The 14676-nt window shown below is 56.2% G+C and overlaps 1 protein-coding gene across 1 annotated transcript; it reads left to right on the plus strand.

The window, feature by feature from the left end:
* Nucleotides 1-2013: 2013 nt before the first annotated feature.
* Nucleotides 2014-14574, plus strand: LOC111173975 (keratin, type II cytoskeletal 7). The gene is made up of 9 exons (XM_022572103.3): nt 2014-2373; nt 3813-4024; nt 6333-6393; nt 7576-7671; nt 9117-9281; nt 10403-10528; nt 12268-12488; nt 13954-13988; nt 14360-14574. The coding sequence occupies exons 1-9, from the start codon at nt 2044-2046 to the stop codon at nt 14515-14517; spliced, it is 1404 nt and encodes a 467-aa protein (XP_022427811.1). The 5' UTR covers nt 2014-2043; the 3' UTR covers nt 14518-14574.
* Nucleotides 14575-14676: the final 102 nt, after the last annotated feature.

The following is a 14676-nucleotide window of genomic DNA, read 5'->3' on the forward strand; positions in this document are numbered from 1 at the left end:
TGGTGAAGAAGCTGTGGCCCAGGGTGGGGCAGCGACTTATTCAGGGTCACCAACATTGCCTTGCCAGAGTTCCCAGGCTAGGCTCTAGGGAAGCAATGGGGGTGGCGGGGAAGGGAGGGATTCCTGGCATGGGCAGGGCATAGCCTCCAGAGGGCAGATCCAGGTTGGGGGGGGGGCAGCTGTGGAACTTGGGTGGGTTTAGGGGGTGGAGGGCTAGGGGGCTGGGGTAGGAGGGAGTGGGGAAAAGAGGATGAGCGCTGAAAGGTAAGGACTTTGGAGTGTATGAGTGTGTGTGTGTGTGTGTGTGTGTGTGTGTGTGTGTGTGTGTGATGTGGTATATATGTGTGTATGTGTATGTGTTCATGTGAGTGATGTGGTGTGTGTGTGTGTAAGTGATATGGTGTGTATGTGTATGAATGTGTGGGAGTGTTTATGTATGCATATATGTATGTGTGTATGTGTGTGATGTGGTGTGTGTATGTGTCTCTCTTTCTCTCTCCCTCTCTCTCTCACACACACACACCCTGCAGCAGACACACTGAAAGGTCTCCTTGGGCATCCCTCAGCCTCTGGCCTGAGCTGTCCCAACACCAATATGGAGGAGAGGGAGGGGAAGGGGCCTGGGTCTCCACTGTGATCACTGAGAAGGGGCTTCTGTGCGTTAGTCCTCCTTGTCTAACTGAAATGGAAACCAGGAAGGGCATTCCATCCCCAGCCTCCTCCACTCAAGCCCCAAGGGCTTGGTCTGAAGTGACAACCTGGCCAGCTCACTGGGCGGGACTAGAGGTGGACTAAAGGTGACAACAGTCCTGTCGGCTGTCTTTTCCAAAGGCTCCTCAGGCTGCCCCTGTAGCAGAGCTAACAGCACATTTACCCTGTCTCGGGCTGGGCTTGAAGCTGCTGGGCATTGTTTGGTGGCGGCTTCAGGTGGAGGAGATGTTGAGAGCTGGGGACGTTTAAACAGGAAGGTGGCAGGGGTGGGGAATGGGGAGGAGTCTTAGGGCAAATACAGGCACGTTGCACAGACATTCGTACAAAGGCGTGCAAGCGTGTATTCACAGACACACCTATCCCCCTGCCCCCCACCCGAACATAGAAGCCCACTTGTATAAGTACATTCACAGACATGCAGACACATATGTAAACACACATGCCTAGGGTGTGCACACAGCCAAGCCCAGGGCAGGTACGTACACACAAAAGTGTACAGACATTCACACAAAGTGTCTCAAATACACACAGGCGTCCCCTTCCTCTCCAGGGACAAATAAACTAAGTGGACAGGAACGTGATCTGGGGCGGGGGGGAAGTGCAGGCCCAGAGTAACCATCACCGGAAGATGTCTCTACTGGAGTGCGGAGGAGAGGGGCGAGAGTGGGGTCATGCCCCACTTGGCGTGGTCTCTGTATGCAAATGAGGCGTGGGGACACGTGGCCAGGTAAACCAGTTCACCCAGGCCCACCTTGCGGTCAGCTTACTCAGGAGCCGAGCTCTCTCAAGGAGGAGCTGGACTTGGGACGGAGGCTGTCGGGGAACGCCTTTCTGGCTCTCAGTAGCTTGGGGAGGGAACTGGGGGCTGACTCCCGGGCTAGAGCGTTTTGACCACCCCTTCCCCCAATCTTTTACCGCTTGATCTTTCTGTTCTTGTCTCAGGAATCTGGATCTTCTTCACTCCATCCCCAAGCCTCCTCCAGGGAGCCTTCCCTGACTGAGCCCGTTGCAGATCGACTGGGACCGCTGTCTTTCACCGCTCTCCGCGTCCGCCTGCATCAAGGGGTCTGAGCCTCTACGGCCCTCCTCCCCACTCTGGACGGTACAGGCTTGGACCGAAAGCCTGGGCCTCGGAGGGGTGGACGGCGCGATGGCGGAAGCGCGGCCCCGAGAAGAGCTGGCGGGCAGAGAAAGGTGGCCGGCGGCCAGCCCCGCCCCTACCTGTGTAAGCCTATCCGCCCGCGCCTAGAGGATAAAAGCGGCCAAGTCGCCCGGAGGTCAGCGAATTCGGCCCCCGTCCCCCGCCGCTCGGTCCAGCCCGGCCCAGCCAGCATGTCCATCCACTTCAGCTCCCAGGTCTTCAGCTCGCGCTCCTCCGCCTTCCCGGGGCGCGGCACCCAGATGCGCCTGAACTCGGTGCGCCCCGGCGGCTTCGGCGGCAGCAGCAGCAGCCTCTACGGCCTTGGCGCCTCGCGGCCGCGCGTGGCCGCGCGCTCATCCTACGGGGGCCCAGTGAGCGCCGGCATCCGCGAGGTCACCATCAACCAGAGCCTGCTGACCCCGCTGCAGGTGAACATCGACCCCTCCATCCAGCAGGTGCGCCAGGAGGAGCGCGAGCAGATCAAGACCCTGAACAACAAGTTCGCCTCCTTCATCGACAAGGTGAGCGGCCCGCGCTGCCCCAAGCCAGGATTCAGGCCCCAGCAGCCGCCCCGCAGCGCACGTGGGCCAGGGGCTGGGAGGGCTGCTGCCTGCTCTCTTTCCGCCGATATCTGGGACTGTACCCTCTCCATGAACCCTGTAGCTATTTTTGTCCCCCTCGGCCTCCAAGCCCTCTCTTGCAGCAAGCTACCCAAATCTCCCTGCTCTTTCCTCCGGGAATGTGTGCGTGGGTCTGTCCGGTTGCCCTGGTGAGCTGTGCCTGTGAGTCGCTGGGGTTCTTGGGCAGCTTTTGTCATCCGAGTCAGGTTGGGAGCTCCAGATGCCAAGGCCAGGGCTTCTTTCTCTGGGCCCCCTTCTTTGAGAGGGGGCTGTGTGGAGTCAGAGATGGGGCAGGGTGAGATTCTCGCCTCCCGCCCCACTTATTACCTAGCAGATGCTGGAAATAAAGGACTGGAGCGAGGCAGGCTCCTGCTCCCATCGGCCCCACTTACCTGGTCCTCCATCCTCCTTTGGGTGGTAGGAGGTGAGGTTATACTTGCCCTTGGAGAGAGCTCGTCTGGGGGCACTGAGGGTCACAGGGAAGGGCCATTTAAGAGGTGTTTTTCCTCTTATGTCCCAAAGGGGTGGGGCATAGAGATGGGGAGAGCGCACTTGTGGGGCTGGACCCAAGAACTAAGGGCTAGCCCCCTGGGCCCCTCTGGCCAGGGCCTCGTCCTTGGGCGTAGAGCAGGCTTTCTCTTTCCTATCTTTGTGTACCTCTCTGCTTCCCTGGTCCCCCATGTCCTCCTCTCCTTCACCCTTCAGACTGTACACATCCTTCAAGTTCTGGGGCAGCCTCCGCAGGAAGCCCCAGGCCCAGGTTCCCCCCGCTGATGCTCGGCTGCAGACCCCAGACCCTGCTGCCTGAGTTGCTGGTTTTGAGGAGGCCTGCTTCCCACACCAGTCATTTTGGTGCTCCTTAGGGACTCATTTTACATTGGCTTGATTGTAGCATCCTGTCCTGAGGCCTTGTGGGAGAACGAGGGAAGGGGAGAGAGGATACTGAGAGAGGAAGGGATGAGGTCCCAGCCTGAAGGGAGGGGGCCCGAGTCGGGCTCAGGACACAGACAGGAAGTGGGCAGCCCTTCAGACAGGGAGGTGGAGGCCATCGCCTGTGATGCGAGGGGAAGCAGAGGAGGGAGGAGACTCTAGAGCACAGCACTGGCACATATCAGTGACCTGAGCCCTGGACACACTCTGAGACAGTTGAGACAGAGAGTCCTGGAGGAGAGGCTTGTTCAGGGTGGGCTTCCTGGAGGAGAGAGCCAAGGGCTAGGGGCCCAGGTTGGGGGAAGAGCCAGTGCGAGCGTGGATTCTGCTGGATGGCTGGAGACCCTCTCAACCGCACTGTGGGTGGCACGGTCTGCCTCTCCTGAGTTTCCTCCTTCCGCCCCTTCTAGGTGCGGTTTCTGGAGCAGCAGAACAAACTGCTGGAGACCAAGTGGGCACTGCTGCAGGAGCAGAAGTCGACCAAGAGCAGCTGCCTCCTGGGCATCTTTGAGGCCCAGACTGCTGGCCTTCGGAAGCAGCTTGAGGCCCTGCAACTGGACGGGGGCCGCCTGGAGGTGGAGCTTCAGAACACGCAGGACGTCGTGGAAGACTTCAAGAACAAGTACTGCCCCGCAGTACGACCTGCCGGGATCCACGCGCTGGGCCCATGTGCCCCTCTCGGCTCACCCTCTGCAAATCCTCTCTGGGTCAGGGGTCAGGGGGTACAGCTGCTCAGTACAACAACTCCCGGAAGGGAAGATCTTGATTAACACGCTCCCCGCTTCCCCTCTCTCCTCTTTGTCTCTGGGGGCCGTTTCCAAGTCGCTCTGGTCCTGTCTTCTGACTTACTCCCAGTGAAATATCTCAGCCCAGCCCTGATCTGCACTGCTCCCTTCAGAAGCCTTACCAAGGCCCAGGAAAGGGCAGGGCAAGAGATGATGTGCTTCAGAACTGGCATGGCCCTCAGATTATTCTAGAACAACTCTGTTTTGTTCCCATGAGGAATTAGAGTCCAGAAAGTTTCAGGGGCTTGATCAAAATCGCATAGTAGGTCATTGTGAGAGCTGGGGCTTGTTTTTGGGCCCCTGACTCCCGGGAGGAGACCTGGAACCAAGCTGGGAAGGAAAGAAGCAGAGAGCATGATCATTGTGAGCGACGGAAGGGGTTGCGGAGGCTGGGGGTGGGTGCGGCCAGGGCAGGAACCAGAAAGGAGGCTGTGAGGAGGGGCAGGGAGTGGGAGGCTGGAGGCCAGGAAGGCTGGGTCTTGAGGACAGGCCTTTGAGGTGCCTGCTGAACTCTCTGTTCACATTGAATAGAAACCAAAGCCAGAGGCTGGGCCGGGCATCCCTGCCCAGTGGGCACTCGGGCTAATGAGTGAGTTCTGTGCTCTGCCTGCGGGCGGGTGTGTGACTAAGCTGGAGCAGGGACGCTGCCTTTGACTGGACGTAGAACAAACAAAGGCCTCTGCAGGGAGTGTCTCTCCGTTCCCATCCCCCATCCCCACCCCCGACTTCCCTAGGGCAACAGTCAACAGGATTAATCCCACAGCAGGTGGAAGGCAGGTGGAAGCAGACCGGTGCAGGACAGGGAAGGCCTGGGACAACCCGCGAGCCCCTGCTGTCAGGTGTGCATGTGTGCACACATACTCCCCCGACCCAGAACCCACAGGGCACTTTCCTGGGGAGCCAGGCTGAGCTCCAGGCTGGGGCTGAAGGAGGAACTGGAAGGGGTCCTGAGTGCAGCTGCCCAGGGAGCTCCTATCTGCACGTCCTCTGGGCCCAGTGGCACAGCAGGGGTGGAGAGACGGTCTCTTCCTAACTATTCTAGAGGCCCTGGGGGAGTGGGACTTCGGGGGTCTGGGCTCCTGGAGGGCCTCTGCCTGCCTGAGTATCCTGCTCCCCACTAAAGTTGCCCCACATTGTTCCTGCTGTTCTCCAGAAGCTCGTGGACACTGCTGGCTTTCTGTTTCTGACACCTATTTTTTTTTGCGGTACGAGGGCCTCTCACTGTTGTGGTCTCTCCCGTTGCGGAGCACAGGCTCCAGACGCGCAGGCTCAGCGGCCATGGCTCACGGGCCCAGCTGCTCTGCGGCATGTGGGATCTTCCCAGACTGGGGCACGAACCCGCGTCCCCTGCATCGGCAGGCGGACTCTCAACCACTGCGCCACCAGGGAAGCCCTCTGACACCTATTTTGAATCCTCAAGTAAATACTGGGTCAGGCCCACCTGCCCTCTTGCTCTGTGCCCTGCTTTGCCGGCGTCCTCCTACGGGCAGGGGACTGGCTCCTTGGGAGAAAGAGGGATGGAGGGGGGTGCTCTGGGAGTAGAGATGGGGGCTTGTCACCTAGTTGGGGGCTGGTTCTTCCTCCTTCCTGAGTCCACAAAGTTCCTCCTCTTCGGGCCCCTTCTTCACCCTCAGCGGGTGGGATTAAGCAGGTTAAGGTGTGAGCTCAGGCGTCAGATGGCCAGGCTTCAAGTCCGGGCTTTGCCACTTAGCAGCTTGGTGACTGGACAGAGTACTCAGCCTCTCTGTGCCTCTGTTCCTTTCCCTGAGAATCATAGCACCATTGTTATAGGATTGTTGTAGGGATTAACTGAGAGAATGCATGGGAAGCACATAACAGGGCAGGCCCCGTACAGAGTGGTCCAGAAGCATGGCTGCTATTCGTCTTCTCACTCCCAGTATATGCAGCCTTTGTCCTTTGATCCACGTATGTTCCCTGCTCCCTCACCCCCATGCCTGCCAAGACTCAAAGCCCTAGCAACAGCCGTATGGAAAAGTCAGGGACATTTTGTTTCGTAGCTGACACCTGTTTTTTCAGGTGTGTCATTAAGGAGGGGTAAAGGTGATGCACGGCAGACTTTCACCCCTGGATATGGGGGATGGAGGCAGAGCCGCACCAACACCATGCTCCCCTCCTTTCCTGCAGGTATGAAGACGAAATTAACCGTCACGCGGCTGCTGAGAATGAGTTTGTAGTGCTGAAGAAGGTGAGGGGGTCAGACAGGTAGGGTGGGTGGCATTGTAGGAAGCACAGGGGACAGGGGCCCACGTGCCTCTCACCTGAGCAGCCAGTAGGGACCTTTGGTCAGGGTCTGGCTGGGTCTATAAGAAGGGAGCGATGGGCTTGGAGAAGGTGAGATATGGAAGCCAGCCATTTATAAGCCTGCTTCGTGTACGTATGTGCACACATGTGTCTGCATGTCTGTGTGTGTGTATTTGTGTGTAGGTGTGTCTGGCGAGTCACTACACTTGTTTCTGGGCTTTTGGAGGGGTTAGAATTATGACTACAGGTTGGAGGTTAGAGGGACGAGTTCAACCCCAAATAAGGAAGTGCTCTATCAATCAGAACATTCAATTACAGATGAGGGTGGCACATGGCATGCCTGAAATATTTGCTGAATGAATGGGATGGGGTGCCTTGAGGCAAAGTGAGCTCCCTGTCCCTGGAGGTGTGCAAGTAAGGTCAGAAGGCCTTAGGAATATCTTAGAGGGGATTGACTTAATCTGATTCAGGCCCATCCACAGAAATGTAACCTGCCCTGGAGTGCTGGGCCCTTGGAGATTCAGGGATGAGTGGAAGTGAGCCCTTTCCACAGGAGCTTAACCACAGCAAAGGATGGCTCTCAGGGGACCAGACTTGCGGTGTTATCTGTTGCCCACCTGCCTTATATCACCCATGCTGCAGGCTACATATTTAGGCTAGAGATTTGCCATCTCTGGGAGCGGTGTCCTGGAGTCTGAATGATTTCATGCTCTCCTGTTTGACTGATGAGAAGCTGAGGCTCATAAAGTTGAGGTGATTTGTTCAAGGTCACACAGCTAGTAGGTGGCAGAGCCAGGGGTGTGTCTAAGCCACTAAAGCCTTTAGGAACTGGTAAAGCGCTAGGTTTGGGGCTCCAGGCTGCTGTGGGCTACCAGCGCTGAGTAGGCACCTCCAGTCCTGGGGGTGCGTGGAGACGATGTTCTCCTCGAGCCTGGATGGGTCCAGTGGAGGGAACTTCCCACCGTGGGCGTGTCAGGCAGCCTGGAGGAGCTGTATGTTTCCTGGTAGGGCAGCGGTGATTGGTCCTGGGGGTTGGACAGTACTGGCTTGCTCCCACGCCTGCTAAGTGTTTCGTGAGCTGAGGACATGGTGTCGCTCTACCCCTTCTCACCACCACCCCTCCCAGGATGTGGATGTTGCCTACATGAACAAGGTGGAGTTGGAGGCTAAGGTGGACACCCTGAATGATGAGATCAACTTCCTCAGGACCCTCTATGAGGAGGTGAGGACCTCAGGGGTGGGAGATATGCCACAACCTGCATGTCCTAGCCAGGGGGCTATCTGGTCCACCCCCTGCCTCTGGGTCAGCCGGGGTGTGTGTTGGGTGCATTCAGGGGAGTTGACCCCTGAATAAAGACCCCTGCTCTTTATTCTTTCTGGATTCAGGAATCCATGGTGGGCGAGGAGCTCAGTAGGAGCTGGGGCAGCACACCAGGGTGGGGTCAGTCAAAACTGGCCTTCCAGAGATGTGGGATTGTCATTTGTCAGGAAGGGGGATTGGGAGGGGCTGGAAGAAACCAGGAGGATGTTGAGGGATCCGGGCCGTGACAGGGTTCACAGGTGGACTGGGTGGGCTGGCAGGGGAGCCTGAGTCAGGAGAGACTGGAGTGCCTGAGGGTTTACACCCACCACTCAGCCACCCTCTCTGCCTGCCCCTCCCATCTCCCCACCTGCTCAGCTTGCCCTGCCCTGGGCTTCCGGTTCCTTTCCCTCAAGGGGATTTAAAAACCTCTTCATCCCATCTGTGTGAGTCTCTGGCCTTAGGCAGAAGATAGGGTGGTTGATCATCTGGCTAGTCTGGGACATAGGAAAACGTGAGGCAAATTACAGACCAGTTCTCATTTCCCTTCAGTCTGGTCTTTACCTGAACATCCAGCCTCCATTAGCGTCTCCGAGAGAATTTCCACGTATGTTGATTTCAGGGGCTGGATCCTTCAGGCTGACTTTGGGTACTTCTGGCCTCAGTGTGGGCCTTCATATGTCTATCACATGTTATATATGTGTGTGTGTGTATGTATATACATGTATATATAATTATTTTCCTCTCATTATGAAATACATACTCATTGCAGAAAATCTAGAAAATTAAGTAAAGCATAAAATTGAAAACAAGTTTCCTACACCTACTCTTACCATCTTGATACATACCTTTTCAGACTTCTTCTCTGCATATACACACATAGAGATATAGAAATACATATATTTAATAAAATAGAATCATACCTTTTTTCACATAACAGTGCACCACAGATATAGTTCCCTGTCCGTAAATACGGCTGTATCATCGGCGTTAAAGGCTACAGACTGTGCATACTACGTGACTTATTTTACCCACCCCCTAGTGATTCCCTTCACAACAGAGCTCAACTCCAGTAGCACCTCGCAGCCGGGAGCCACCACAGTTCACTACACTCTGTCACTTGTTTGTCCGCTGTGATCCTGCCAGACTCTTGATTTCAGGAGGTGCTAATGGGCTTTTCCGGGAGCCAGGGCTGGTGGAGCTGTTTAGTGGGTGCTGGGCCTGTGCCCCCTGGCTACCTGGTGACTCACTCCCATTCTGGCCTCTTCTCCCTTTTTCTTTCCCTAGTGTGCGGGGAATCCCAGGATGGGCATGGGGACAGGGATGGGTCATGCCCCAAGTCCTGATGTTCTGTCTGGTCCCTACAGGAGTTGAAAGAGCTGCAGTCCAAGGTCTCAGACACGTCTGTGGTCCTGTCCATGGACAACAGCCGCTCCCTGGACCTGGACGGCATCATCGCCGAGGTCAAGGCCCAGTATGAGGAGATCGCCAACCGCAGCCGGGCTGAGGCCGAGGCCTGGTACCAGACCAAGGTGTGTGGCCGCTGGAGGCATATTTTCCCTTCCTGGCAGAGTCCTCCGTGGCGGCTTCCCTTACTCCTCACCCTGTCTCAAGCCTTTGGGGCCTGGGTCCCACTGTGCTGACAGGCACCAGGGATTAAATCTGTGGTGGTCTCCAGTGTCCTGGGAATGAGAGGAGGAGAAGGCTAGGTCCTTGCCCAGGGCAAGATTCCAGCCTGATGTGAGGGGAGAGGGCAGAGGAAACGGACATGGATTAATAATTATTATAGCTAAAATATGGCAAGTAAGCACAATGCTCGGCAAAGTTTCAAATGTTTTACCTGTATTGACTCATATAACCCACAGAACAGCCTTGTTAGGTAGGCACTAGTGTTATCCCCCTTTTACAGATGAAGAAACTGAGGCATGGAGAGGTTAAGCGATTTGTCTAGCTCTGCACAGCTGGCAGATAGAAGAGCAGGGACCAGATCCTGGGTCCAAGGGCTCCAGAGCAGGTTTAATCGTTATATGCACTGGGTGTGGGCAGGGCAGCTGACAGCGCAGTGCTGAGGGCATGGGTGGGGAGGGGGTGTGCTGGGGCAAACCAGTGGTCTGGGGGAGGGAGCCTGAGGGTTTAAAAGCAGCACAGAGCAATGTCTCTTCAGAGACAGGGAGTCATCCATGGTGTATGCGAGGACACATGTATGCCAATAAGGACTTACTGTGTGACACTAGGCCAGTGCCTTCTGTTCTCTGGGACTCATTCACCTCATCTGTAAAATGGGTGGTGCTGACAAAGGGGTTAATAGGTTAGGATCTCAGACTTCCAGTGATTCTCCAGTGTTAGGACATAATGGGAATGGGCAGAGCCCCGAGATCAGTGGAATGGGCCTGGTGAGCCATTCTTGTCCCACCCCCCCGCCACCGCCCCGTCCTGGCTGGGAGGAAACTGAACCCCTCCCCCACCCCACTGTCCGGGAGTCTGGCCTCCTGGTATCGGGCAAAGTTTGCTGGGAGTCAGACTGTCCCTCCCTGGGAAGACAAGCTGGGAGGGCTTGTCACTCAGAACCTGGGGCCTTCCTTGGGTCGGGAGAAGACAAGCCACCTGTAATCACGGTCCACCCTTGCCATACTCTTCTGTGTGGTCCCTCCAGTTTGAGACCCTCCAGGCCCAGGCTGGGAAGCACGGGGACGACCTCCGGCATACCCGGAATGAGATCACGGAGCTGAACCGGGCCGTCCAGAGGCTGCAGGCTGAGATCGACAGCAACAAGAACCAGGTGGGCGCCGGCCCTCCTCCTTGGGGCATGTGAAGGGCAGCCAGCTGGGACCCTGCCCAGGATGAGCAGCAGGAGGCTGGGGGTGAGGGGGTCACCCCTGCTGCTCTGGGGACCAGGCTGGTGCGGCTCAAGTCTCTCGGGCCCACCTGCGAGCTCTCTAGGACGAAATGTTCTTGGCCAGGTCCTGCTTGACCGAAGGGAGAACAGGAGTCCTAGCTGGGCATGGAGCTTGTGGAAGGAGCGTCGAGCTGGCTGGCTAGACTAGAACCAGCATTCGTTACCACATTGGTACTGAGCCCTCTCCTTGCACCTAGCTCTGGGTGCGATGTGTGCCTGGGGGCAGGGAGGAAGGGGGTGGCAGGCCGGAGGTCAGCAGAGTCCCTCACTATGGCTCCCAAGGCCCCGTCCCACCTGCTGACCTCACTCCTCACCACTGCCTCTCTGGCTGTGCTCTTGCTGCTTCCTGGAGCTTATATTTGCCAAGCATCTTCATGCTTCAGGGCCCTTGCACTTGGTGTTCCCTCTACCTGGAATGTGGTTCTCCCAGCTCTGCACATGGCTGCCCCTTTCTCGCCCCTGGGGTTTAGGACAAAAGACCTCTTCTCAGAGATGGCTTCCTCAACCACCCAGCCACTCTCTCAGCAGTCTGTGTGAGGTTCCTGAAACACCTATCGCTCTCTGAAATTTACTGTCTTATTAATTTAGTATTGACTTACTAGGTAAGTCTTAATTAATTAAGTATAAATAAGTATTGTCCCCTACCTCCACTGGGATATTAAAAGTGCCTTAAGAGCAGGGGCCCCCGTCTGTCTGGTTCACCGTTCCTCCCTTCCCAGCACCTGACACATAGTCAGGGCACAGGTCTCAGATGACAGACTGATGGGAGGAGGTGCTGTGAAGCTGGGGTGGGGGGTATTGATGAGGAAGGGTCCCCCAAGCCCTGACCAAGGCATGGGGGTGCTCGAGGCAGCTAAGCCTGGGCAGGTGTCTGCAGTGGGGAGGGAGGGAAGCTGATGGGTGGTGGCTACTTTCCAGATGAGCGGGGGGATGGGATGTGGGGGTGATCTACCCAGAAATGCCCTCCCCTTGGAGCCCTGCAGGCCTTTTTACATGAGGGTGAGGGTGGAAGCTGCCTCCCGGCACAGATTCAGGGCTGTGAGTCACCGGTGCGGCAAGCCAGCGTCCAGCCCTGGAGGGGAGGCACAGAATAATGAATGGCGGTTTCCCAAATGCCGCAGCTTCTGCCACATCCGGTTCTCCTCTTACCCAACAGGGCAGAGCCAGACCCCGGAGCTGGGGTGTCTATCACCGTCGGGGGGCTCAGAGGCAGTGGCATGGCCTTGCCAAGGGGGCACCAGTGTAACAGCATTTATTAAATGCTTACTGTATACCAGACACTGTGCCAAAGACTTTTGTATGATTTCGTTACTTGCAATATCTCTCTATACATACTGTGATGACTGCTAGTTTAGGAAAGAGGAGACTTTTGGCTTAGAAGGGTTGATTCATCCAAGATCACATGGCTTGTAAGTGGCAGAGCCAGAAGTGGAAGGTACGCATTGGGTATCAAAACCCATGTTTGAAACCCCTGGGATTCCCTGGTGCTTGGGCGAGGAGGCTGGTGCCAGTGAAGCCACCGTAAGCAAGGTGCCCAGATGCTCACTGCAGCATGGGGAAGCAGGAAGGCAGTGGCTGGTGAGGCCTGCCCCCCCAGCTCAAAGACCCACTACTCCCCACAGCGTGCCAAGTTGGAGGCTGCCATCGCCGAGGCCGAGGAGCGTGGGGAGCTGGCTGTCAAGGATGCACGGGCCAAGCTGGTGGACCTGGAGGAGGCCCTGCAGAAGGCCAAGCAGGACATGGCCCGGCAGCTCCGGGAGTACCAGGAGCTCATGAGCACCAAACTGGCCCTGGACATCGAGATCGCCACCTACCGCAAGCTGCTGGAGGGCGAGGAGAGCAGGTGAAGACAAAGGATCTGGAAAGGGGATCCTTTGGGGCTCAGTGAGGCCTGGGGCTTGACATTCATCCATTTGCAAGCATTTCCTGTGTACCCTCTTCTGCAGGGTACTGGGTGTGGGAAGTGCAGGGAGGGTACAGATGCTGCTTGCTTCTTTGCTCTTGATGAGATGACTTTCGAGAGGGAAAGACCAGATGATGTAAGCTCAGTGAGAAATTTGAAGTAATAGTGCTTTCGTGTGTGTGTGTGTGTGTGTGTGTGTGTGTGTGTGTCTATTAGCAAGCTTAGCTTATTTGATCCTCAGAACACATCAGGTAAGCAAGACAGGTATTATTGACTCCTTAGTGTACAGAGGGGAAATTGTGGTTAGTTTTATTAATTGAGGGGACAGGGCCAGTGTGCGGTCAAGCTCTGTTGATTCCTGGTCCAGGCATCTTCCACGGCGACAGGCTGCTTCTCACCACATAATTGAGGGCTAAGTCACGTGGTATTGACTGAGCGTGGTGAGGAGGTAAATTTCCCCTCTCTCCAGAAGTATTTGCGTACGCACCTGCAGCCTGGGATGAAGCTGAGTTGGGTTAGTCTTACAGGGAATTCTTCACAAAAAACTCCACATCTATGTCCATGAAGTTGGGTCTTCATTAGTACCTTGATGGCTTGATTGACTCATTCAGTCAACAGACAAGTGGCCTGGAAGCTTTCTAGTGTCCCCATCTCTTGCCCTTGACCTTTGCCCTGCCCCCTTCCAGGATTTGGGGCTGCAGCTGGGCTTCCCTCACTCCCTCCACTAAATTGAGGCTTCTCCTCCTCCCTGCAGAGTAAACTCATTCCCAAGGCCAAGGGCTTGGTGACAGTGGGACTGTGAGTCACAAAGCAAACACCAGCTGTCTCAGATAGATTTTTAATTTCCAGTGTAAGACCTGTTTCAGCCTCACAGCCTGCTTAAAACAACCCCCTCTCCTCCTTCCCCCCTCAGTCCCGGCTGGAGCTGAATTCACTCAGTCAACGATTCACTAATTATTTCAACACATATTAAATAATTACCGTGTGCCAGACCTCATGCTAAGGACTGAAGATGCAGGAATCAATACAGCCTTCTTTGAGGATTTTATGATCTGGTTAAGAGAGGCAGCCATCTACATAAACAACGAGAACAGCTACCATTTACAGACTCCTGTGTGCCCAGGGCTTTAGGTAACTTATGTTATTTAGCCCTCACAAACAACACTGTGAGGTTGGTACTGAGTTAGGCCCCATTATAGGTGAGGGAATGGAGGCTCTGAGACATTCCCAAGGTCATGTAGCCAGTAGGCAGGAGGGCCAAAGTGAAAAGGCTGAAAGAAGGCTGAATGTGTGGGGACAGAGGAAGGAACCTCGGTTCTGCTCGGGGCCTGGACGGAGGGGTGTGGGAGTGCTTCCTCCAGTGCTGAGGAGAGAGCAGCCCTCACAGGTATCTCCTTTGCCCCAGGATGACCGGAGCTGGAGTGGGAGCCGTGAACATCTGTAAGTCCTTGGCTACGGGCCCATCACCTATGCCGTCCAGACTAGGCTGGGTCTATTGGATGGCACATTGGCCTGAAGGCCTGGCCTTCTGGAGGCTGGGAGCCTCCTACCCTTCAATAGCTTTCAGCAGGGACCTGCAGCTCCCATCCAGAGAGGCTCAACAGCCCAGGAAAGCCATGCACGAGGACAGGGTGGGTGGGGCCAGTGTGGAGCAGCCCTCACCTCTGTCTGAGGCTCCTTCTGGGTTGGCCCCTGGCTGTTGGTGGGAAGGGAGGTGGGTGGGAGGAGGGAGACGGGGAGCTATGGCAGGAGGGCAGGGGCCTCGGGTAGTGGGCCTCACGCCGATGGAGACCTCCTCCCTTCTCTCTCAGCTGTGGTCGGTTCCATGGGCGGTGCTGGCAGCCGGCTGACCTTCGGGGGAACCATGGGCAGCGATGCCCTGAGATTCTCCAGTGGTGGAGGGCCTGGGGCCCCCAAAGCCTATTCCATTAGGACCACATCTGCCCCCGGCAGGCGCACCCGCAACTGAGCCTCTGGTGTGGGGAGACACATACCCTCTCCTCCCATCGTCACAAGAGGACCTCCATTCCTGGTCCCATGCCTGGTCCCAAGACAGCAAGGCAGTCTGAAAAATGATGTCAGAATAGCTTCCAATAAAGCAGCTGCCTTCTGAGCCCATGCCCAGCAC

The sequence above is a fragment of the Delphinapterus leucas genome, chromosome 11, assembly GCF_059928025.1.
Source record: "Delphinapterus leucas isolate spDelLeu-1000000601 "Yukka" chromosome 11, BTC_Dleu_Yukka2, whole genome shotgun sequence".
NCBI lineage: Eukaryota > Metazoa > Chordata > Mammalia > Artiodactyla > Monodontidae > Delphinapterus > Delphinapterus leucas.